The sequence below is a fragment of the Mercurialis annua genome, linkage group LG1-X (assembly GCF_937616625.2).
Source record: "Mercurialis annua linkage group LG1-X, ddMerAnnu1.2, whole genome shotgun sequence".
Classification (NCBI taxonomy): domain Eukaryota; kingdom Viridiplantae; phylum Streptophyta; class Magnoliopsida; order Malpighiales; family Euphorbiaceae; genus Mercurialis; species Mercurialis annua.
Genome location: NC_065570.1, coordinates 62845920 through 62867545, shown reverse-complemented (window position 1 = coordinate 62867545; position 21626 = coordinate 62845920). Strand labels below are relative to the sequence as shown.

The 21626-nt window shown below is 30.5% G+C and overlaps 2 protein-coding genes across 3 annotated transcripts; both read left to right on the top strand.

Annotated features, from left to right (window-relative positions):
• Nucleotides 1-11997: 11997 nt before the first annotated feature.
• LOC126665344 (probable 2-carboxy-D-arabinitol-1-phosphatase) lies at nt 11998-16337 on the top strand. Of its 2 annotated transcripts, none has more exons than XM_050358113.2 (9): nt 11998-12388; nt 12474-12579; nt 12850-13066; nt 13160-13278; nt 14046-14159; nt 14722-14775; nt 14854-14952; nt 15051-15158; nt 15795-16337. In XM_050358113.2, the coding sequence occupies exons 1-9, from the start codon at nt 12069-12071 to the stop codon at nt 16167-16169; spliced, it is 1512 nt and encodes a 503-aa protein (XP_050214070.1). In that variant the 5' UTR covers nt 11998-12068; the 3' UTR covers nt 16170-16337. The 2 variants fall into 2 exon arrangements, with proteins under 2 accessions (XP_050214070.1, XP_050214071.1); XM_050358114.2 differs by having other exon boundaries at nt 11999-12388; nt 14046-14144.
• Nucleotides 16338-17331: 994 nt separating this feature from the next.
• On the top strand, nt 17332-20481 carry LOC126664295 (uncharacterized). Its single transcript, XM_050356622.1, has 3 exons — nt 17332-17554; nt 17675-17784; nt 20189-20481. Exons 1-3 carry the CDS (start codon nt 17391-17393, stop codon nt 20218-20220), a joined length of 306 nt encoding a protein of 101 aa, XP_050212579.1. The 5' UTR covers nt 17332-17390; the 3' UTR covers nt 20221-20481.
• Nucleotides 20482-21626: the final 1145 nt, after the last annotated feature.

Here is a 21626-nt window from a genome sequence, read left to right as displayed (position 1 = left end):
TGTCCAAATCGGAAAAATTTCATCGCAAAATGTGCTCATGATGAAATTGAAAAGAAATAAAAGGTGGTGTCTATGATTGACACGTTTTAAAGGTCATGTTATTTTTGAAACTTGATGTAAAGGTTATGATTTTGTATGTAATTAATCCATTTAAAATTCAAATGATCTTTCGCATATTTTTTGAAAAAAGTTAAATTTTAGAGGGAAAAAACAAAAATCATTTTCATAATACTTAAAATTATACTTGAAAACTATCAACCAATTACAACAATTTCCAATCTTAAAAAATATAAAAGAATTGTTTTAAAATTATCCTATTTTCATAAAATAATTGTAAAAAATTGAATCATGAATTGCTTATTAAATTAGGTATCCAGTTTCATAAAATATTTATAAAAATACCTTTTTTTACCCAGCATTTATTCATTATAAATACACCATAATTACATTATAAAAACACCATAAAATTCACCATAAATACATTATAACTGCACCATAAAAACACAAATACAAATAAAAAACACCATAAAGGGTATTGATGGAAACCAAATCCTATCATAACTATAGTGGAACCGAGTCGCATAAGATATATCCTCTAGGAGAATATCAGTTCTTACCCAAAGTACAAGAATCTGATAATATCAGTGTCTAAATCCATGAGATTCGCCGAGTCTGAAGATCAAAGGAAGAACCAACCGAATTCCCAGAAGAACCGGTATCCCCGAGGACTCGGAGAAAATGCGTCGCCTAAAGGATTCGCCGAAAGCCCAAATATACGAGAAATCGTATCATTAAAGATCGAATCTACGGAATATCTTTCTTATTCGGATACAAACTTCAACTTATGAAGATAAGTTTATTCAGGAAGATATTCCTGAATAAGACTCCCTCTAAAATAAGAAATCCTTTTCCTATTCAAACCCAATCCCTACTAAATAGGAATCATTTTCCTATTTGATGTCTATTAGGTATTCTCTCAACTACTATATAAAGAGCTTGAGGTATGCCTAAGAACACAATTACATTCATATACTAAAAACGTTGCTCAAAGCCTAAACTGACTTTAGCATCGGAGAGTTAGTCGGACAACCACCGTCCGGTTAGCTTCTACCCTATTTTGCAGGTTTATACACCGGATCAGAAAGCAGACTCCATCAATTGGCGCCGTTTGTGGGAAAAAGCTTGAGAGCTTCAAACTAGAAGAAGCTTTTTCTGAACTCAAAAACAATTTCTCGTTGAAAGAATGACTTCTGACGGATCAAACCTCAAAACAAGAAAATTAGCACACAACATTATCCACAGGAGAAAAACAAAAGTGCAGGAACCCAGAATATTGTCGGCGGTGACATTCGACGACGATGATTTTAAGAGGATCAATCGACCCATAATGATGCCTTAATTGTAGTTATGATAATTGAACATTGGAATGTGGAAAGGGTATCAACTTAATGACAAAGAAAGCCTACGAGAGCCTCAGAAGAGTCGTCGCAAAACTAAAAAGGAACACCACCCCGTTAACAGGATTTGGTGGATCTCCCATCAGACCTATGGGCACCACTACTAGAAATCAAGCATTTAGCGACGGATTTTTTCGTCACTAAATGCCTAAAATCTGTCGCTAATATCAATTAGCGACGGACTCAGTCCGTTTGTGGATTTCTGGTCGCAAAATCTTTTACCGACAGAAAAAAAATATTTTTTTAATTAAAATCGTAAAATTAAATATTATTAATCAGTAGTCCACAATAACCCATCCACCCGCGATAGACCACACACTGTCACCCACCCACAATTCTCGCAAACTACCCAACTTCCCAGTATGTCACCCATCATTGAATTGCTCCCATCCAAAACTCTTTAACTTTGGAGTTCCCCCTCACGCAGCCTCATCTTAACCAACCCAAACTCATGTTATATACGTATGTATATTATATTTAAATATAACTAAAAGGAATAAATATTTACTCTCGTAATTTACTACCGCATTATAAAATAATTATTTTTTCATACTAATTATTTTTAAATAAATAATTAATAAATAAATTTTTCAATAATTATTTTAAATAAAAACAATAAATTAATTTTTTTAATTAATAATTATTTTCTAATTAATTTTTTTATTAATTAATTTTTTTTAATAAAATAGGACTTTTAGCGACGGGTAGTTTAATTCGTTGCTAAAAGTGATACATTAGCGACGGATTAAACTATCTGTCGCTAATTTATATACTTTTAGCGACGGATTAAAAAATCCGTCGCTAAAAGTGCAATATCCCGCCATTTTAGCGACAGAATTTCCGTCGCTAAATTTGGCGGGATTCATCCCACCAATTTTTATTAGGATTTAGCGACGGATATAAAATCCGTCGGTAATCTTCATTTTAGCGACGGATTTAAAATCCGTCGCGATTAAGCTGTTTTTCTAGTAGTGCACAGTCATACTATATGTGAAACTGGACAGAGAGAGGAAATATGAAGAACTACCGACGCGATTCTGCATCGTAGATATTGATCTACCATACAACGTCATCCTGGGAAGACCATTCCCCCCACGACTCGACCATAATAACAAGTATAAAAGCCCTCACAATGAAGATACCTACAAAACAGGAACTGTCACAATCAAAGGAAGCCAGGCTACCGCCAAAAGTTGCTACAAAAAATCGGTGCATAAATCATTCGAAATAATGCCAATCGAAGAAATCTTGAACCACGATATAGAAGAAAAAGAAAGCATCCCCAACGACGAGATGAAAAATTTGGATCTGAATGCGGAGAAGAAGGAGAACCTGGGAGTGGACATAAACTCCAAGCATGAAGAAAAAATCATGGCTATGCTGAAAAGAATTATCGTAACATTTGCCTCTAAAGCCTTAGAAATTGTGGGGATAGATCCACATTTCATAACCCACGAACTGAGCGTGGCAGAAGGCGCGAACCCCGTAAGACAAAAAAAAAAGAAAATTCTCTGAGGAAAAACAAAGAATAATAGCCGATGAAGTGAAAAAAACTAAATAAGGCCAGAATAATTTTTTATTTTAATCTTTAAGATACGAAATTTGAAAATTTATTTTTAAATAAAATTTATTTTAAAACAAAATGGATTCCACATTAAATAATATAACATTGTCTATACGGTTAATGTCATAAAGATTCACCAACTTTACACGGTTTCTTATTTTAATCACGCAATTTAAATTTTCTCATTTTCATACACGAATTACCATTTTTTTCTCAAATTCATGCACGACGCTGAGGTATCACAGCTGCATTGGTGTAATTCGCTAAGGTGGAGGTCATTTTACACCAATAAATGAGTGCCACCTCAGCATCGTGCATGCATTTGAAAAAAAAGTGATAATTCGTGTATGAAAATGAGAAAATTTAAACTGCGTGGTTAAAATAAAAAAACGTGTAAAATTCGTGATTTTTTTTTGATATTGACTTTTGTCTAAACCCCTTTACTAAAAATTATTTGGGAGATAACATTTTGAGTTGTGATTGTGATAATACATTTTATTAATATAAGTAAAATAATGATGGGTTAGACCCCACAGTTGCACACACAAAACAATTGATCAGATCAAAAATGAAAGGAAAAGCACATCTGTTAGCTGGTTCTGATGGTGCAAAAGCCTTAGCAAAGCAACCCAAAATGAGCGAAAGCAACGGCTAGTCTTTGATTCAACTAAAAAAATAGATCAAAGCTTGAGAAAAATAAGTTCTAAATTCTAATGTCTTAAAATACCCGACTTTTTCGAGTGAGATCAATTATAACCAAATCTTTTAAAAAAGACCTAATTATTTAAAAACATCTCACGTTAAACTTTTTTTTCCATTTATATCCCGACGTATGAAAATTTTCAGTTATACCCTATTTCGGGTTTTTCGTTTTCACCTCTACCCCAACTAAGGGTACAATTGACGATTTATATAATATAAGGATAAAAACGTTAATAACAACTAAATAGAATGATTTTATTATATTTTTTCTTATATGGACAAATACAAACAAGTCCTTCAACTTTAAAAAAAAGTTTAAATAAATCCTCATAATTAATTGTTTTTAAAAATTTTATTAAAAATTAAATTATTAAAAAAACTTTTCGATCTACTATTATATTTCTCCGATTTAAAAACCCGTCACTAGATTTAAACAAAAAAATTATTATTATTTTTCGAATTTTGGGCTCCTCCGCCCGAGTTCGCCGGAGCCGCCGCCGTCCCCCTTCCGAAAAAGGAGGAGCAACAGCTCCTCCTTCATGTTCCTCCATCCATGGAGGAACAGATCGCCGTTCCTCCATTTTGGAGGAGTAGATCTGTTTCTCCATGGAAGGAGGAACACTGTTCCTCCTTCCATGGAGGAACACACGACTCCTCCTTCTGTGGAAGGAGGACGGCGGCGGTTTGGTCGGGATTTTTTAATTTTTATATAAATAATTATTGTAAGTTAAGTTTTTTTTAAGAGAGATGGTGTTTTTGTAAAATTAATAACATGTATGTCTAATTAGAATATAGGTTAAAAATGAAGGAGTATTTTAACTTTTTTTTAGATAAAAAAAGATCAATTTAGTGCTTCAGGGTAGAGGTGAAAACGAAAAACCCGAAATAGGGTACAGTTGAAAGTTTTTCTACGTCGGGATATAAACGAAAAAAGTTCAATTTGGGGTGTTTTTAAGTAATTGGGCCTTTAAAAAACACTAATTTTAGCCATTTTTAATAAGTACCAATTTTAGCAAATCATTCATTCTTTTTTTTTTAAATACCAAATCTTTTCAAATATTTTCAATTCTAACCAACTCTAACCGCTTTTCGTTTGAAAAATACTTAAATGAAAAAGATGACAGAATGTTATAACTAAACGAATCGAAAAAATTTAGTATAAAAAGAAAATGATTGCTAAAATTAAAACGTACTTATTGAAAAAGGGTTAAAATTGGTGTTTTTTAAAGGTTTTGCCGGAATTGACCTCAACCGAAAAAGTGTGTTATTTTTAAGACACTAAACTTAAAAGTAATTAAGAGCATTGGATCAATCGGATTTTTCAATTTGCGACTTAGGGGCAAATAACTCACTTTCACCAATTTCAATCAACTAATAACAATACTCTATATTTTTGCGTCAATTAAGAATAAAATTCTACAATATGGACAAACTTAAGGATCATATTGATCAAATTTTAATTGACTTAAAATGGATAATATTGTCCTTAATTGAGCAAAAATTAAAAATATTACTCTTAATTGGTCAAAATAACTAAAAATGAGTTATTTAATTTTGAGTCATAAGTTGAGGGACCAAGTTGACAATTTATTAAAATAATAATATACATGCTGCTCAAGCACCAGCTAGCCGTTTAGCCTTTAGGCTTGAAAGTGATATGTATGGGCACCAAATTGGTTAATTGACCCTACAATATCCAACATAATTGCCTTGCTGGATTTGATGTGCCTTCTAGTGTCATTGCCCATGGTTAGCTTTAGCTCACTCACTAGCCGGTGAAAAACCGAGCTAAACCGAATCAGATTCAATTTGGTTTAATTTGTAATAAAAAAAATTATTTTAATTCGTTTTGGTTGTGAATATAACAAAAATATGTACACTTTAGTGTAAATCGAAATCAAAAAATTAACAAGAATATGCTTTAATCCCTCAACAACAATAACAAATAAATAAAGAGAGATCGGGTTACCTTGTCGAACACCTCTCTTAAGAGAAATAAGATCAATCGGATTGCCGTTAATTAGAACACAAGTGTTAGCCATAGTCAGACAACAAGATATTCACTCTATCCATTTATTCGGAAAGTTCATGCACGACATCACAGAAAACATATAATCCCAATCAATACTGTCAAAAGCTTTCTGAAAATCAAGTTTCATGACAATTTTTTTTTCCTTTCTCTTAGTAACTAAGTGGACTTACTTATTAGCTATCATAGAACACCCAAAATGCTTCTCCCCTTCAGAAAAGCATGTTAACTGTCTGAAACTATATTAGTTAGAAGCGATGCTAGTCTCTTAGAGAGAACCTTATAGAGCAGCTTGAAAATTCTGTTAACTAAACTAATTGGTCGATATTCCTTAATATTTGATGACCCCTCCACCTTCGGAACAAGCACCATAAACGAAGAATTAATACCTTTAGGCTAGATATTGAATTTGTAGAACTCTGAAAAAAAAAATCAACAATAACATCTTTCATAAAAGGGCAAACTCTTCGATAAAAATAGAAGTTGAATCCATCAGGACCTTGTGCTTTCTTTTCACCACAAGAACAAAGAGCATTGAAAATCTCAGTATCAGAAAACGGTCTGATCAACAAATCAGCCTAACAACTCGTTAACTTAGAAAATCGTAAACCCGACAAATCATACTGCACTCTATCACTCTGGCTATAAAGAGTACTATAGAACTTCCTGATGTGGAATCTTATATCTTTTGACTCAAGGTAAGTAGTATCTTCCACTTGAATTGAAAAAATGTGATTGTTCCTGTAATGGGTAGAAGCTACACTATAAAAAAACTTGATGTTTCTGTCCCCTCAACATCACATTTCAGCCTGGACTTCTGAACCCATAACAAATCTACCTTTTTCTAAGCTACCCATAAATCAGCTTTGAGTTTGGAGAGTTTGTTATTTTCCACCTCTGAAAGCAAACCCGACTCTGCAGCTAATTTCTTTAATAAAAATTTCCCGATTAAGCTCAGTAGTTCTCTTGTTCCGATCTCCAAAAACCTCCAAGTTCCATATTTTGATATTTTGCCACAACTCTCTCAATCTCTGAATCAGATTTAGAGAGTTAGAGCAAACTGAAATCCAACTCTCAGCCACAAAATTACTGAAATCCTTATGCTCCCACCTAGAATCAACCGAGCGAAAAGGCTTGGGACCCCAATTAAAATAATAGAAAATTACTCTAAGGCCCCTCACGTTTAATTCACAATTTGATATCTCTTGTTTGAAAATCAAACAATTTGATATATCAGTTTTGATTTTTTTAAACTATAAAGTCCTTCTGATAATTCCATTAATAATTTGATATTTACTTTCAAACGATTTGGTACCTCATTTTCAATTATGTAAATGACTTGGTACCTCACTTTTAATTATTTTAACGATTTGGTACCTCATTTTGAAACGATTTGCAAACGATTTGGTACCTCAAGGTTCATTTCGTTAACGATTTGGTATCTATATTTAACAAAAGGGCCTTATAGTTTACAAAAGGCCAAATCACTCAAAAACCCCTCACCTTTAAACTTTTTTTCAATTCCACTCCGACGTTGAAAATTTATCAATTTTACCCACTTTTGAATTTTCCGTTTTCAATTGTACCCCAATATTTTAATTTTCGTTAATTTTTTTACTTAAATGATGAAATCATTCAATTAATTAAGTCTAAACATGAAATTAAATTCTTTTTTATTCAAAAAAGTACAAATAAGTCCTTTATTTGTAAAAACTAACTAAAAATCATAATCAAATTAACACTGATTTAAATTCTTAATTAATTTAACTAAATTTAAATAAATTTTAAAAATATACAATTAATATATGCGAGACATGGAGAATGTTTTAAACAAATTTCCAAACGCAAAAGACGTTAATTTAATTTTTCAGGGTACAATTGAAACACAAAAATGAAAAATAGGGTAAAATTGACAAATTTTCAACGTCAGGGTATGATTGAAAATGGGTTAAAAGGTCGGGTTTTTTTTAAGACATTATGCCTTTACAAAATCAAGATTGAGGTATAAAATCGTTTGATTTTCAAACAAGGAGTACCAAACTGTGAATTATAACAAGCGTGAGGGGTCTTAGAGTAATTTGCTTTTAAAAAAAATTAGCACTGCGAAAGCAAATAGAAATGTGATCAGACTGACCTTTTGGTAAGGCCATCAAAGACATATCTGGCCACAAAGAACATGAAACTGCAGAAATCAAATATCTATCAACACGAGATTTCGCGAATGAGTTTTGCCAAGTAAAAAGCCGTCTTTGGAAAGGAAGATCCAAAAGCTCAGAATTGTTCACGAAGTCAAAAAAAGGCCAACATGGAAGAAGTAAACCCCGTCGCAGTCCACCTTTCTTCCGGAAGTAACGTTTTAAAATTATGTATAACTAATTATACTGTATAATATTAATCTTTTTCTTTCATACAAAGATATAAAATCAATAATGTCTAGGTGAATAATGTTATTAAATTGTTATTATATTTGTTTTAGTGACGAGTACTAATTTTACTTTGTATAACATAAAGATAAAATCAAAATGAACAGTATAATACTAAGGTATAGATAAAAGAAAGATGAAAAGTAAAAAGTATTGATATAATATTTGAAATCTAAAACTAATTAATAAAAATTTATATTTATATAATTAAGAAGATAAACGGAATTTTTTCATTGGTTCTCACCAAATAAGACAATTTGATGAGTTTCCACTTCTGTTAAACTATTTTCTTATATTATTTTTTATTTAAATTACTATTTATATGAAATCATAACTCTTTTCAAACTAAAACATTAAATAAAATCAAACTAAATTAAATATTAATTTACTTCACATTTATAATGGAATTATTTTCAAAATACCTTATTTTCAAACATATTTGTAACAAATTTGGCCATTTTTTCGTAATTTCCCACTCTATCTTAATAACAAACAAACATATTAATAAAAATACCCACTATATTTAGAAGTTTTATCTCATTTTAGGTTAAAATTTTACATATCCACACTCTTTTTTCTCTCTTTTTCTCAAAATTCTCTTTTTTTTTGCTTTTTTTTCCATTTAATTTTCTGTTTGTCTCTTCCGGTTACTTTTTCTTTTGCCTTTTCCGTTCGTTTTTCCGATCGCGTTTTCGTTCGTCTACTTTCGATGAGTTTCTCGTCTCTTCGGATCGTTTTTCCGTTCGTCTCTTATGTTAGCGCTTCGTTCGGTTTTTCCGTTCGCGCTATGGATTTCTCGACATTGTTTTTAAATTTTTTTATAATTTGTTAGGTTTTTTTGTAATGATTTAAACATTTTGTAGATAAATTATTGTAAATCTATGATTTTTTTTTATAAAATTGTTATATTATTCATCTATTTTTTTGTTTTTCTCTTATTCATAGATTTGTTTATCTATTTAAATGCCACTGATTTTGTAAAGAACGAATTGATTTATGGTGTATTTGCAGTATTTTTATAATGTATTTACGTTACAGTGTATTTTTAGTGTATTTCTGGTGTTTTTCGCTATATCTATGTTTTTTTTGATGTATTTCTGCCGTTTTTTTAGTTTGTCTATAGTGCATTTGCTATGTTTATGGTGTATTTGCAATATTTTTATGGTATAAATCATAAAAACACTACAAAAATACTATATATACACTATATATACACTGATGTTACACTATAAAAACACCATAATTACACTAAAAAAACAAAATATATTCATTATTATACACCATATTTACACTAAAAAACACGATAAAAAATTAAAAGAAATATCAGAAAAAAATCAATAAAAAAAGAGAATAAATCATTAAAAAATAAAAAAAGGTATTTGTGAAATTATAAATAAAAAAAGGTATTTCTCGTTAACAAAATAAAGACCAAAAAAATAATTTAAAATTATAAATAAAATAGAAAATAATATAGTGTAGGAGTTTTCTCATTTTTAAATAGATATTTTATCGTGAAATGATAATAACATTTACTGTTAGTTAAAAATTTATCTACCTAATTATAATCTTACTATTTATCAAATAAAAATAATAATATAATCTTCCTGATGACAATGGCGATTATTGTTGACTATATGACCAGATATGTACCCATTTTATATAGAAAAGTATATCAAAATCGTTTATTCAGCATAAACATGGATTGACTGTTCTTTTGAATATTTCTATGCTTGATATCCATTTATTAAATGTATACTTTAAATAATATTTGTGGTTTTAATTAATTATACGACAACATCCTTTTAAGATGTGTTTCTTGAACACTAATAATAATATTTTTAGTATTTATAAAAAAGATTTATAAAATTTTAATTTTTTAAAAATAAATAGTTTATATAATAAAAAAATTCATAAAAGTTAAAAAATTGTTTAAAAAAATTAAATAATCTAAGTAATTTATATAGATTTTGGAGTTTCTTCTTTTAAATAATCACGACTTATTTATATATTAAAACCTATCAAACCTTAAACTATTTTTAGTGACTTTTTCACATACAATTAAAGATGATATGAATTCATTTTTAATTTCTCTTTTGTCCTTAATAGCTCTGGAATTATTTTTAGTTACTAATTGTCTTATAAATTGTAGTCGGCTAATAAGACTAAAAAAGGATAAAAGAAATTAACTTTAAAAAATATTTATAAGAAATAATGGATTTGGACTTTCCCACCTCAAATGTAGGAAATCAATATCCAGAAAAATGATGAATTGTAGAAAATAAGAGAGTTTATAAATCCATAAATTCTATTAATTTTTTTTCAGCCAAACGATGGGTTTTATCCAAATCCAAGGATTGTTTAAAATCCATCGTTTAGAATCCATCAATCCAAACGGTGCCTAAGTGGAAATTATAAAAATAACAATAGAACTACGTAAATGGAACAATAAAAATATTATCCTTGAAAAGTCTTCGAAAATACCTTCAAAAATTATAAAATCACGCGTGACTAATTTACACAGTTAATTAAAGAAAATAAAAATTTAATAAAATACTTCTAATTTAAAAAAAATTATTATCTAATCAGTTTATCCAAATATCAAATTATCTAAAGGTTTTGAATATCAAATTCCTTTACAAGTTCATATGTAGTATTAAAAAAGTCAACATAATATAATATTAAAATTTAAATGAGAAAAAAATAAATTCACTTATTTATTATTGAGATTTATCATTTTTTTTTCATAAAAATAGTATAAAACTATTCCAAAGCATTTCTATGAAAAAATAAATAAATATGAAGTTATTTCCAATGCAGTAATCAAACACACATTTTATAATAAAAAGTTATATTAATATTATTATAAAAACCACAACATCATATTTATCTTTCATTGATAGTAGCTATATAAATCTTCTCATCCTTTATGATAAAAGAAGAAAAAAAACATGACAAAATAACAAAATTGAAAACATAAAGACAAAACTACAAAACAAAACTTTAAAAATTATAAAAAAATAAATAGTAGATATTAATATTTTAAAATAGTTAATTATTATAATAAATTTTTATTTTACTTGTTTGTTATTTTATAGATTATGAATTCATCTTGACATTTTAAAAATTAAACTATTTAAAAAATATTATTTAAATTGATTCCGTGCAAATGCGTGGACATATAACTAATCTATACTATATATAAAAGCACGGATGGGGGGGGAGGCAAATTTACTGAATAATCCTTTTCAGTTTACTACTAAATAAAAGTTTTATAGTCATTATCTAATTAGTTATTTAATTAATCACTATTGTAATTAATTAAAGTCCTGATTAGAATAGGCAGCTAAATTATCTCCAATTTAGTTTATAATATGTAAATAATTAAATTGTCTCCACATTAGTAGGAATACCTATTTTTTAGTTTGATTGAACTACAAAATTAAAATAGTGTATTTGGTCAATATATTATTATTTAAATTTCTATCTTATTATTTTTAAAGATATTATTAATAAAATTAAGTTAATTATTAAATTATGATTATTATAAAATCAAAGAAGAATAAATTCAGTATGGAAAAAAATTTAATAACCGAATATATTGTATTTTTTTACAATTTTTTAATTAATTTAATATTAATTATAAATAAAAATTGATATAATTATTATAAATTTACTAATATGTTTATTGAAGAGTTACGTTACGAGCCACGTGCATATCACGTAATGCGAAACTAGTATTTGAAGAAAGGAGAAGGTATTATTTCTCTTTGTATCACTAACATACACACGTGTCACTTGCGTGGTGTATTTCCAGTTCGATAGAAACAGCAATAATCACTAACCGCAAAAACCAAATCAACAGAATTTAGCGCCAAAAATAATCTCAAAAAAAAATGTTTTCACTTCAACTCTCACTTTCACATCCACTTCCTCTCCACAACCGCCGCAAGCCGTTCACAATCCGGTCATCTTCTCCAAGCGTTAAAGAAATCCAAAAACCGCCGCAACAAGAGGTTCATGATACGGCGCCGTTTCCTTCGATAAAAGCGGCAAAACGAGTGGTGCTGGTTCGGCACGGACAGAGCACGTGGAATGCTGAAGGAAGGATTCAAGGGAGTTCTGATTACTCCGTTTTAACTCAAAAAGGAGAGGCTCAAGCTGAAACTTCTCGTCAAATGCTTATGGATGATAATTTTGATGTTTGCTTCAGTAGGTAGGTTTTTGTTTTTCTGTCGTTTTACATGGTTATTAGATGTCGTTTGGTTTAGTTTGTAACAATTTATGATTATTTTTTTCAGTCCGTTGATTCGATCGAAAAGAACAGCTGAGATTATATGGGACACCCGTGAAGACGTAATTGTTACTGATTCTGATTTGAGAGAGATTGATCTTTATTCATTTCAAGTAAGTTTAATTTATAAATTTATTAAATTTAATTTTAATTAATTAGTTAATCAATATATTACGTTAGGTATCTGTTTGTATAGGTAGCAAGACCACTTCATTCAATCAATATGCCCCGTTCCGGAAACTTGACATTTTAAGAAACTTCACTTTTTTTACATAGGAAACCTAAAAATAACACCTTTTTGCTGGGTCCGTGTCTAAGCGTCCCGTTTCCGTGCTACCTTTGTAATGTTGGATTAATGAACTTATGGGTAGAATGGTTTATAGGGACTTTTGAAGCATGAAGGGAAAGAGAAATTTGGTGCAGCTTTTAGTCAATGGCAGAATGATGCTGCTAATTTCAACATTGATGATCATTACCCCGTAAGGGAATTGTGGGCGCGAGCTAGAAACTGCTGGGATAAAATTCTGGATCATGAAAGCAAGTCTGTTCTTGTGGTTGCTCATAATGCTGTTAATCAGGCTCTTGTTGCTACTGCTATAGGTATAATGGACTTCATTTTATATTTTAATTTTGGCTGACAAGTTTGGATTTGCCTTTTGAATTTTAGTGGCTTTGTGCAAATTGTGAGATCAGGATTGGGAACTGAGTATTTTAGGATTTTGCTTCAGAGCAACTGTGGAGTAAGCGTGTTGGACTTCACTCCGCGAGCCGAGGGTGGTTCGCCTTATATATGTCTTAATCGTCTGAATCAGGTATGCCCTATGTCTTTAGACTTTAGCATAGGAAAGATCTTTATGATGAGAATTCCACTCTTAGAGAACGAAGAAAATTATATAATACAATATTACTCGACACGGGTATCTTATTTGGTAAAAAAGTAGACCGCAGACTGGAGAAAAAGGACTAGGTTACTGGTTCAAATCCCCATCTCTATAATATACTTATATAATACTACGGAGTTAGTAGTTAATTTGTTATTGTCCGTAATGTATTGAGTTAGTTGTTATAGTACGTATTGAAGTGGGAGACCTTGGTGGTGGGTTCCTGGGCAAGTTTTTCCGGGGTTTAGTTGACATGGTCAATATCTCTTACATTTAAACCAAAATCCCAGTGAAAAACACCCAGTTTGATTTTTATAGTCACTATTTGCAGAAAATGCTAAGGCTACATAATTAGGTATGCATCTTACATACAAAACCAAAACCTTAATGAATAATTCCCTTCCTTCAGAGATGTAGTTCGATTTCTATAATCACTATCTGTAGAAAACACTAGGACTACTCATTTAGGTATGGTCTGAAGGACACATAGGGCTGTTTCCCATCATAAAAAAAAACAAATGTAATGTTCACTTGCATATATTAGGATTGGGATATGCAGCTAAATTGTTTGGTAAAATCGCATTCACTCAGTATGATATGTGCTTATATAAGCAATAAGGTGTTCATATGCTATCAGTAGCTGCACATGAACATTGTAGAACCTGATTTTCTGTTATCTCTTAAATTCATTGTTACAGACACCAAACTCACCTGTTGCTGCTGGAAGCTCCGGGGGCAGAAAAGCCAGTAAGAGGATCATACTCGTTTGTCATGGAACCATACAGAGTGATGCAGAGGTTGAAAATAACAGGATCATACTGCTTTTGCCTATATCATATCCCTCTTTAACTTCTTTCTTAACTCTAAAGCCTGTTTGAAAGGTTGGTTAGAAACTTAGGATATTGAAGGAAGCTTATGAATCTTTCATGTTTTCTAGAGTTGGGTAGGGGTGTTAAAAAATCGAACCAAACTGAACCGACGAGTTCAGTTTGGTTTGATATTATAAAAAAATAATTCCGCTCTTTGGTTTAGTTTGGTTTGAGCAATAAAAAACTTTAGTTCATTTTTGATTCGAATCAATCCGAACCAAAAAATCAACTGAACCTTTGAAATATATTAAATCCTTACATAAAATTCTAAATTTCACTTCAGTTCGGTTAGGTTCGAACCTAATGCAAGCCCCTAGTTTGGAATGACATTTTGTGGGAATAAGCTATTAATTTTAGATTTAGAACAACGGCTTCTATAAATCGTATTGTTTAATCACTTCATAACATCTAATCAAGCATGATAAATGCATAAAGAAGATAATAATAAGAAAAGTGGCATAAAATAATGTTAGGGATAAAATCAATCTCTTTCTTTCATTCACAGGGTAGTTCTTCTAATTTTGAAGATCAGCCAATGAACATGCTTGGAGTTATTCAGGTACCTCATCCATAGAAACGTGTTAATTTATTTGGTTAGAAGCTATATACCGAGCCTCTTTTTTGGATTCTTCAACAGTCCCAGAAAACTGCGGAGCTTCTTCTTGATATGAAATTAAGCACTATCTATAGCAGCCCTAAGAATGCTTGTGTTGAGACAGCCATGGCGATCTCCCGGGTAAGCTCATTCTATGATTTGTGAGTCAGTTCGGTCCATTCCATGTGTTTTCAACTGCATTTAGTGGGTGCTGATTTACAATGTGCTACTTTGATTAGGTGCAAGAGGCAGCCGATTGCTTGGGTGCCGATTGCGTGCCACGGTACGTAGAACTGAAACAAACAGAGGATCTAGATGTAGGAGACATCCTTCGGCAATCCAAAAAGGCAAGATCTCATGATAATTTTATTACTTGAGTAATTCTTAGCTAGTCTTCACTTTATAGGTGAGGAATGATTGAACTATAAGATGATATGCTATATTAAGTGAGAAATGTTTAACGTAATTGATGAAGAAAAGATTTTACAACATTTTCAAAGCAAGCAAAATCCTAAATTTCTCATCATGAATAATGTAATCAATACAATTTATATTGAGTGATTTCTTTTAGTTAAAATCCCGTCCCCCTCCCTTGAATTTCTGGCTCCATCCCTGCTTTTAAATGCAATCTGAAGATATCATAGTAAGCCCTCCGGTGTATTTAGTCTCAAATAAATGAATGTACGAGCCTGCCATTTTGCGATTTGGCATTTGCAAGCGAAATTCAGACATTAGTTCCATCATTAATAATTTGATTATTATTAGATTATAATAGATAGAACAACGCTTCGTAAAGGGTCCTACTAAAGTCAATAAATGTCAGCCCGCCTGCCATAAATAATATTTCATATATAATTAAAATAAACTGTCGATGCAACAGATTAGACTTTTATTTCATTTATGAATTGGTGATGTGACATATTTTACTAATTATTGATTTTGATTGAACCTTTTTCTTTTTGTCTTTCATTCCGCACGAGCAGGATACATCCAAGGATTCAACATATAAAAATGGTACTTCGAATAGATTCGAGGATGACACACTTTTAGCACTATGGGATCAATCCGGTAAAGCCTGGCAATCTTTACTGAACGAATTATCCGATGAATCAGAATCAGATAAAGTAATAGTTGCAGTTGGTCATTCCGAAACTCACATTGCACTGATGACACATTGTCTGAACCTGACCAAAGATTGGATAGGATCATTTCATCTTGACGCAGGAAGTATAAGCGTCATAGATTTTCCCGACGGACCTACTCAAAATGGCGTCATCAGGTGCATAAATTACACAGCTCATTTGGGAAGATGGTCTATTCCCATTACAAGATCAACTGCAGATGATGAAGAGTTTTGATTTAGTGTACTTGTTGTATAGTGTCTGTCATTTAATCAGAATGTATATCAGTTCTTGGTGAGAATGGTGCTAAAACGAAATGTATATTCGAGAATTGAATCCTAGTCGCAAAGATTCTGAGCCTTTTTCGCTAGCTCGTTATTAGAGGGACGGTATCCAAATTTTTTAGGAGATGAGTACAATTATAGAGTGATATTTTTGTTTTGGCCTAATACCTCAAAAAACCCCGATTTTTAGCCCCTTTTCAATTCTACCCTGACGTTGAAAACTGATCAATTTTACCATATTTTGCATTTTCTCATTTCAATTGTACCCTAATTTTTATTTAAATGATGAAATCATTTAATTAACTAAGTTTAAAGATAAAATTAAATTTATTTCCATTCAAAAAAGTACAAATAAGTCTTTTATTTTTAAAAACTATCTAAAAACCATAATCAAATTAAAACTAATTTAAATTTTTAATTAATTTAACTAAATCTAAATAAATTTTCAACATATACAATTAATATATGCTAGACATGGAGAACGTTTTTTAATTTTTTCTAAACGAAAAAAGGTCAATTTAATATTTCAGGGTACAATTGAAACATAAAAATGCAAAATATGGTAAAAGTGACCAGTTTTCAACGTCAGGGTAGGATTGAAAAGGGGCTAAAAGGTCGGGGTTTTTTGAGGCATTAGGCCTTTTGTTTTTATTAAAAGTAAATAATATAAATTTTTTAAGATGATTAAAAAATGTTATTATATTTTAAACTAATTTTATTTGAAATTTAATTTTACAAGGTGGATAATTACCTATTATATTTTCTATGCAGACCATCTACGTATTTAAAAATAAAATATCAAATACTCAAAATTTAATAATTTTTTGTATAACATACATTTTTTTTTAAGACTCAAATATTGTCAACAAATATAAAACATTTTATCATACTTTTCATGTGACAACAATCAGTCAAGTCCCCCAAAAAAATTATTATGATGCATCAAGAAAGGAAAAACTCAAAAATGCAGTAGGAATTGCACTAAAAATGTCCTTATAATTCAAGAACAAAAAAACAACAGAAATACACATCAAGTTTTTGTATGGGTCAGGCTTTCAAATGAAGCCCAAACTCAAGGCCCATAAAAGCTATCATCGTCAAGAAACTGAGAAATCTTTGAGAAATTAGAAATTGGGGTTTAATAAAGGTTTTAGGGTTCATAGAATTAAAAAAAATGGCAACTCTGGGAATTGCAGGAAGATCCACTTCAACATTGATGCGTGCAACATGGAGAGCTACCACAACAAGATCAACAATCAATCTATCACCGTCACTTCGCTCTCGGATTAATCCCAATTTCCCTCTACCCCGGTCTCCAACTTCGCCTTTTTCTTTTAAGTAATTCTCTCTCTCTCTCTCTCTTTTTGTTTATCATTTAGTAGTGCATTGTCAATGATTTTTGAGTTTTTCCTGATGATTTCTTGATTTGGGTATTTTTTTTTAAATTTGATTGATTAGTGGAAGCTTTTTGAGGAGAGAATTGTGCTCATTATTGCCGCTTCATAGTAGGATTGCTTCTTCTTGCCTTGTTTCAAAGCTTCCCCGTGATGTCACCGCGTCCGCCGAAGGTATTTTCTTAATCTCCCTTTCAATCTGTGTGGTTTTTTTATGTTAGACCATTGAATAGTGATTGACAACGCTATTTAACTAAGTTAGTCTAAAGATTTTATATTATAGCAAGTACTGTTGATATTTTAAGGAGGGACTATTTGTATGGCATTGTCAATTGGTCTTCTTAAAATAATAATTATAACAAACGCGCGGTATTAGTGGGAGCTGACAAAGGTTTAGGGTTGAAATTTTTCAGAAGAAATGGTGACTGCGGCGTTAGGATTTTTTGAGAACCAGTGTTAGTGCTATATGCGTAGGTTTTCATTGCATAGTTATTTTTTATTGTAGTTATGAACAAAATTGATGGGATAGATGGTGTAAAATAACTGTGCACTTAGTTTGGAACAAGGGAATAGTATTAGTAGAACTCATGTATTAATGTGTATTACTTCAATGGTTATTAGACGTAATGTTTTAGATTGATGACTTGGATTCGTGAAGGTTAGGTGTGTCACGAGAGAGTGTTTTTGCTGAAGCAGCAAGAATTATGACATGAGAGCAAGACATTAAGAATATGAGGGTTAAACGCGGATTATATAGAAGGTGTATCTTTCTTATAGGGCTTTGCAAGGTTACTAAGATGTATTGTATTTGTAGGTGCACAGTTTAGTATCTATTCTAGGCCTAACCGTGTTTGAATTTTTTTACTGAATAATGTTTGAGTGTTGTGTACACCTGCTAAATTTTCTATGAGTTTCTATGGATACCAAGTAAAACTAAGAAAATAGAATTTTGAGATCATAGCTGCAGTCTTGAGGAATAAAATTGATCTTTCATTAACCAGATTACTACTTTGTGATCTTTTTACCTAGTAACTTCTTTGCTCTTCTTTATAACTGTATTGATGATTTTTACCATTAAGAACTTATAAAAAATTTAATGTGCAAATGGTGAAAAAAAATTCGGCATCGCTTAGATTGAGAAATTTTAGATGACCGAAATCAATGAATTTTACAAAATCCAGGCGTTTAAACGAAATCCATCATTTGGTATGTTAAAAAGTGATAGAGAATCCACCATCCTCCAAATTCATTCAAATCCCTAATTTTTTTAACACGATGAATTGTTATAATATTTTATTTATTAAAATTATCATCGCTATAAATTCATTGATTTTATATTCTATCCAAATGCTGAAATCTTAAATCCATGGATTTCATTTTCAAATTCCATGGATTTGAAACCATAGATTTTATTAGATTCATGGATTTTAAAAATTTAATTCTTTCGTGTCTTGGATTTTACTCGGAAGCAGAAAATGTTGCATTCTAATCGGTTTAGGTCCATAATTATTAGATTCCTTCAATACATTAACATTAGATCACCTAGGTTTGCACTTATTTAGAAGGCCCTATCAATTTTCCTATCCAAGATATTATTGATAAGTATAATTTTCAATTTGGTGAATATCAATACAATTTATTGCTCAAAATGCTTAAGAAAGAAGCCAAGTCTGCTGCTCACATTATGAATTCACCATAAGCTTCCTTACAAGAAATGGTAAATGATGATAAGTAGCTATATTTAAAAAGCATAATGGGAAAGGCAATAATGCATCACTGCTTAAAGTGATGATGAAGACTATGCATCGGGGATCTGGAACACTATGAGTCTGTGACAACATATGAGTTTGAAAGAAATGATATCAAATGATTGCTGGAGATGGCTAATTTATTACAAAAAAATTTGAATATGATGTGTATGGTCATTTATGTAAAATGAAAAAAGAGCCCGGGGATGCATCTTGTCTATTATGCAATTTGGCGACATGGTTTGAAATATTGCGTTTTCAGAATCATTTAATTATTTGACAAATCAACAGATGATTATTTAACACTCTCTGGTTGTGCCAATGATCTTTTAGTAAGTGGAGTGATTATTTCACACATCAATTGTTATTTGGAGATTAAACAAAAGCACCTATTTTCTGATGAAATCATTATTCTAGTAAGTGAGGAGAAAAGTACCAAGTATTGTTGAGGAATGTGTTAACTTTCATGTTATTTGGAGATTAAACAAAAGCACCTATTTTCTGGTAGGAATCCAACGCATTTGTTTCGTGAAACTCTGTTGTGCGTAAGTAGTGTCTGTATCAGTTTTCTGTTGGTATTGCTCTCGTGGTTGAAAATTTATAATTGCAATGTACTTTGCCTTAGTAATCAGTTTCACCAATTTCCAATTACTGAATTGCATCTCAACTACCTACTGTTTTAAAATAGAGCTGTTATAACATCTATGCGCTCGCTTTGATGTAGGTTAATTTCTTTTTTATGCGGAATACAAACAAATGTTAAGCTACGAAAAGCAACTTTTGTATTTCCGTCTAAATTGTTCTTTACGCTTTCCTTCTCTTGATGCCAGGTAGATTTGCTAATTATCTGAGTCCTATCTAGTACTGGGTGCTTGCAAAGGTGAACGACGAGCTTTGTTATAGTAAACTCTGTAATCAGTTCTCTATAGAAATCCGAACAATATTGTTAACCTGTCTTTAAGTATAGCAGCTCGTACGGAGTTTTCTCTTAACATTCTTTTAGTCTAGCTTGCCTCGAATTTGCTTTCCGATGAGTGGAAACATGATTTTTGTTTATGTATCTTGGATCATCTGAGAAATAAATTGGGATGAAGATATGGTTTTGATGCCTGTCTTTATGGTATCTGATTATGGCATGAATGAAAATGAAATGTAACACATGGTGCTGGTAGTGTGTACTTTTAATACTGAAGATCACTGACATTTGTTTTGATTTTAATTTTCATGTTCTATTCAATCAAACAACATAGAAATTAAAGTAATCATTTTTATTTGAGTTCAATGCAAGTTAAAATCATAAATTTTAATGAGTTTTGCAATTACAACACGAATTTTAGATTTTGACAATGTTAGATAAGAAATATCATTTCTTTTTTGCAATTCAAGATACTTGATAATCTTTTGATAAAGAAATGCTGATGTGGGAAGTAGAATGTATACTCATCCAACATTCACATTAACACTTTTTTGAAGTGTAAAAAATTGATAGTTCATGTTTGATATTGAAAATTCATATAATAATCGTAAAATACATTAAAATTTATAATTCGTTTTCCAGTTAGTTCTTTTTCATTCTCTATCACTCATATTTTGATTCTCATTTTGATTCTCAACTTTGAATTAAAAGTACCCTAAAAGAAAATTAAATTTTTACTTTCTTGATATTTTGAGCGTCTCTTGCTTTGCTTCTAGCTTCTTAGATTACCTAAACAAGTAGCAAAAATTTAATGTTCGTAAAATATTTTGAAAGAAGAGAGTCCACTTTCTGAATCTACTTGATGCCAAGACAGTGTGTGTTCCTTATCAAAGTTCTCTTAAAGATAAGACATATTTATGGCCTTATTCTTTAATTTTTAACCAAGTGGACCATCCAATTTTTATTTTGATTGATAGTGAAATCAATCATGGTATCCAATTTTGTAATACTAAGCACATTAATGTGTGTATATTTGTTGTTATTCTCACTTTCACCATTTTTCTTATTTACTTTTTATTCCATCAGTTTTTAAAAAAAATTATACACTATTTCATTTCGTAATATCTCAAAATATTTATGTTTTGTTATAAGATTTAATAAATTTAAAATAATTTTTCTTGTATTTTTTATATTCTTTATTGATGCATAGTATGTTTATATGATTTGTTAATGTATATAAAGAAAACATAAATATGAGTGAAAATATAAATTGGAATATAATTAATTAATTATATTTGAAAATTGTATATAAAATTGAAAGTGATAATAAATTTGAAATAAGACGTCTTTAT

Bases quoted from the DNA above. Each gene is read 5' to 3' on its own strand.
- LOC126665344 (XM_050358113.2), top strand. From the start codon at position 12,069: ATGTTTTCACTTCAACTCTCACTTTCACATCCACTTCCTCTCCACAAC. The intron at 12,389-12,473 runs GTAGGTTTTTGT...TATTTTTTTCAG, and splicing joins TTTGATGTTTGCTTCAGTAG to TCCGTTGATTCGATCGAAAA. The intron at 13,067-13,159 runs GTATAATGGACT...TTGTGAGATCAG, and splicing joins TCTTGTTGCTACTGCTATAG to GATTGGGAACTGAGTATTTT.
- LOC126664295 (XM_050356622.1), top strand. From the start codon at position 17,391: ATGGCAACTCTGGGAATTGCAGGAAGATCCACTTCAACATTGATGCGT. The intron at 17,555-17,674 runs GTAATTCTCTCT...TTGATTGATTAG, and splicing joins ACTTCGCCTTTTTCTTTTAA to TGGAAGCTTTTTGAGGAGAG. The intron at 17,785-20,188 runs GTATTTTCTTAA...TCTTGATGCCAG, and splicing joins TGTCACCGCGTCCGCCGAAG to GTAGATTTGCTAATTATCTG.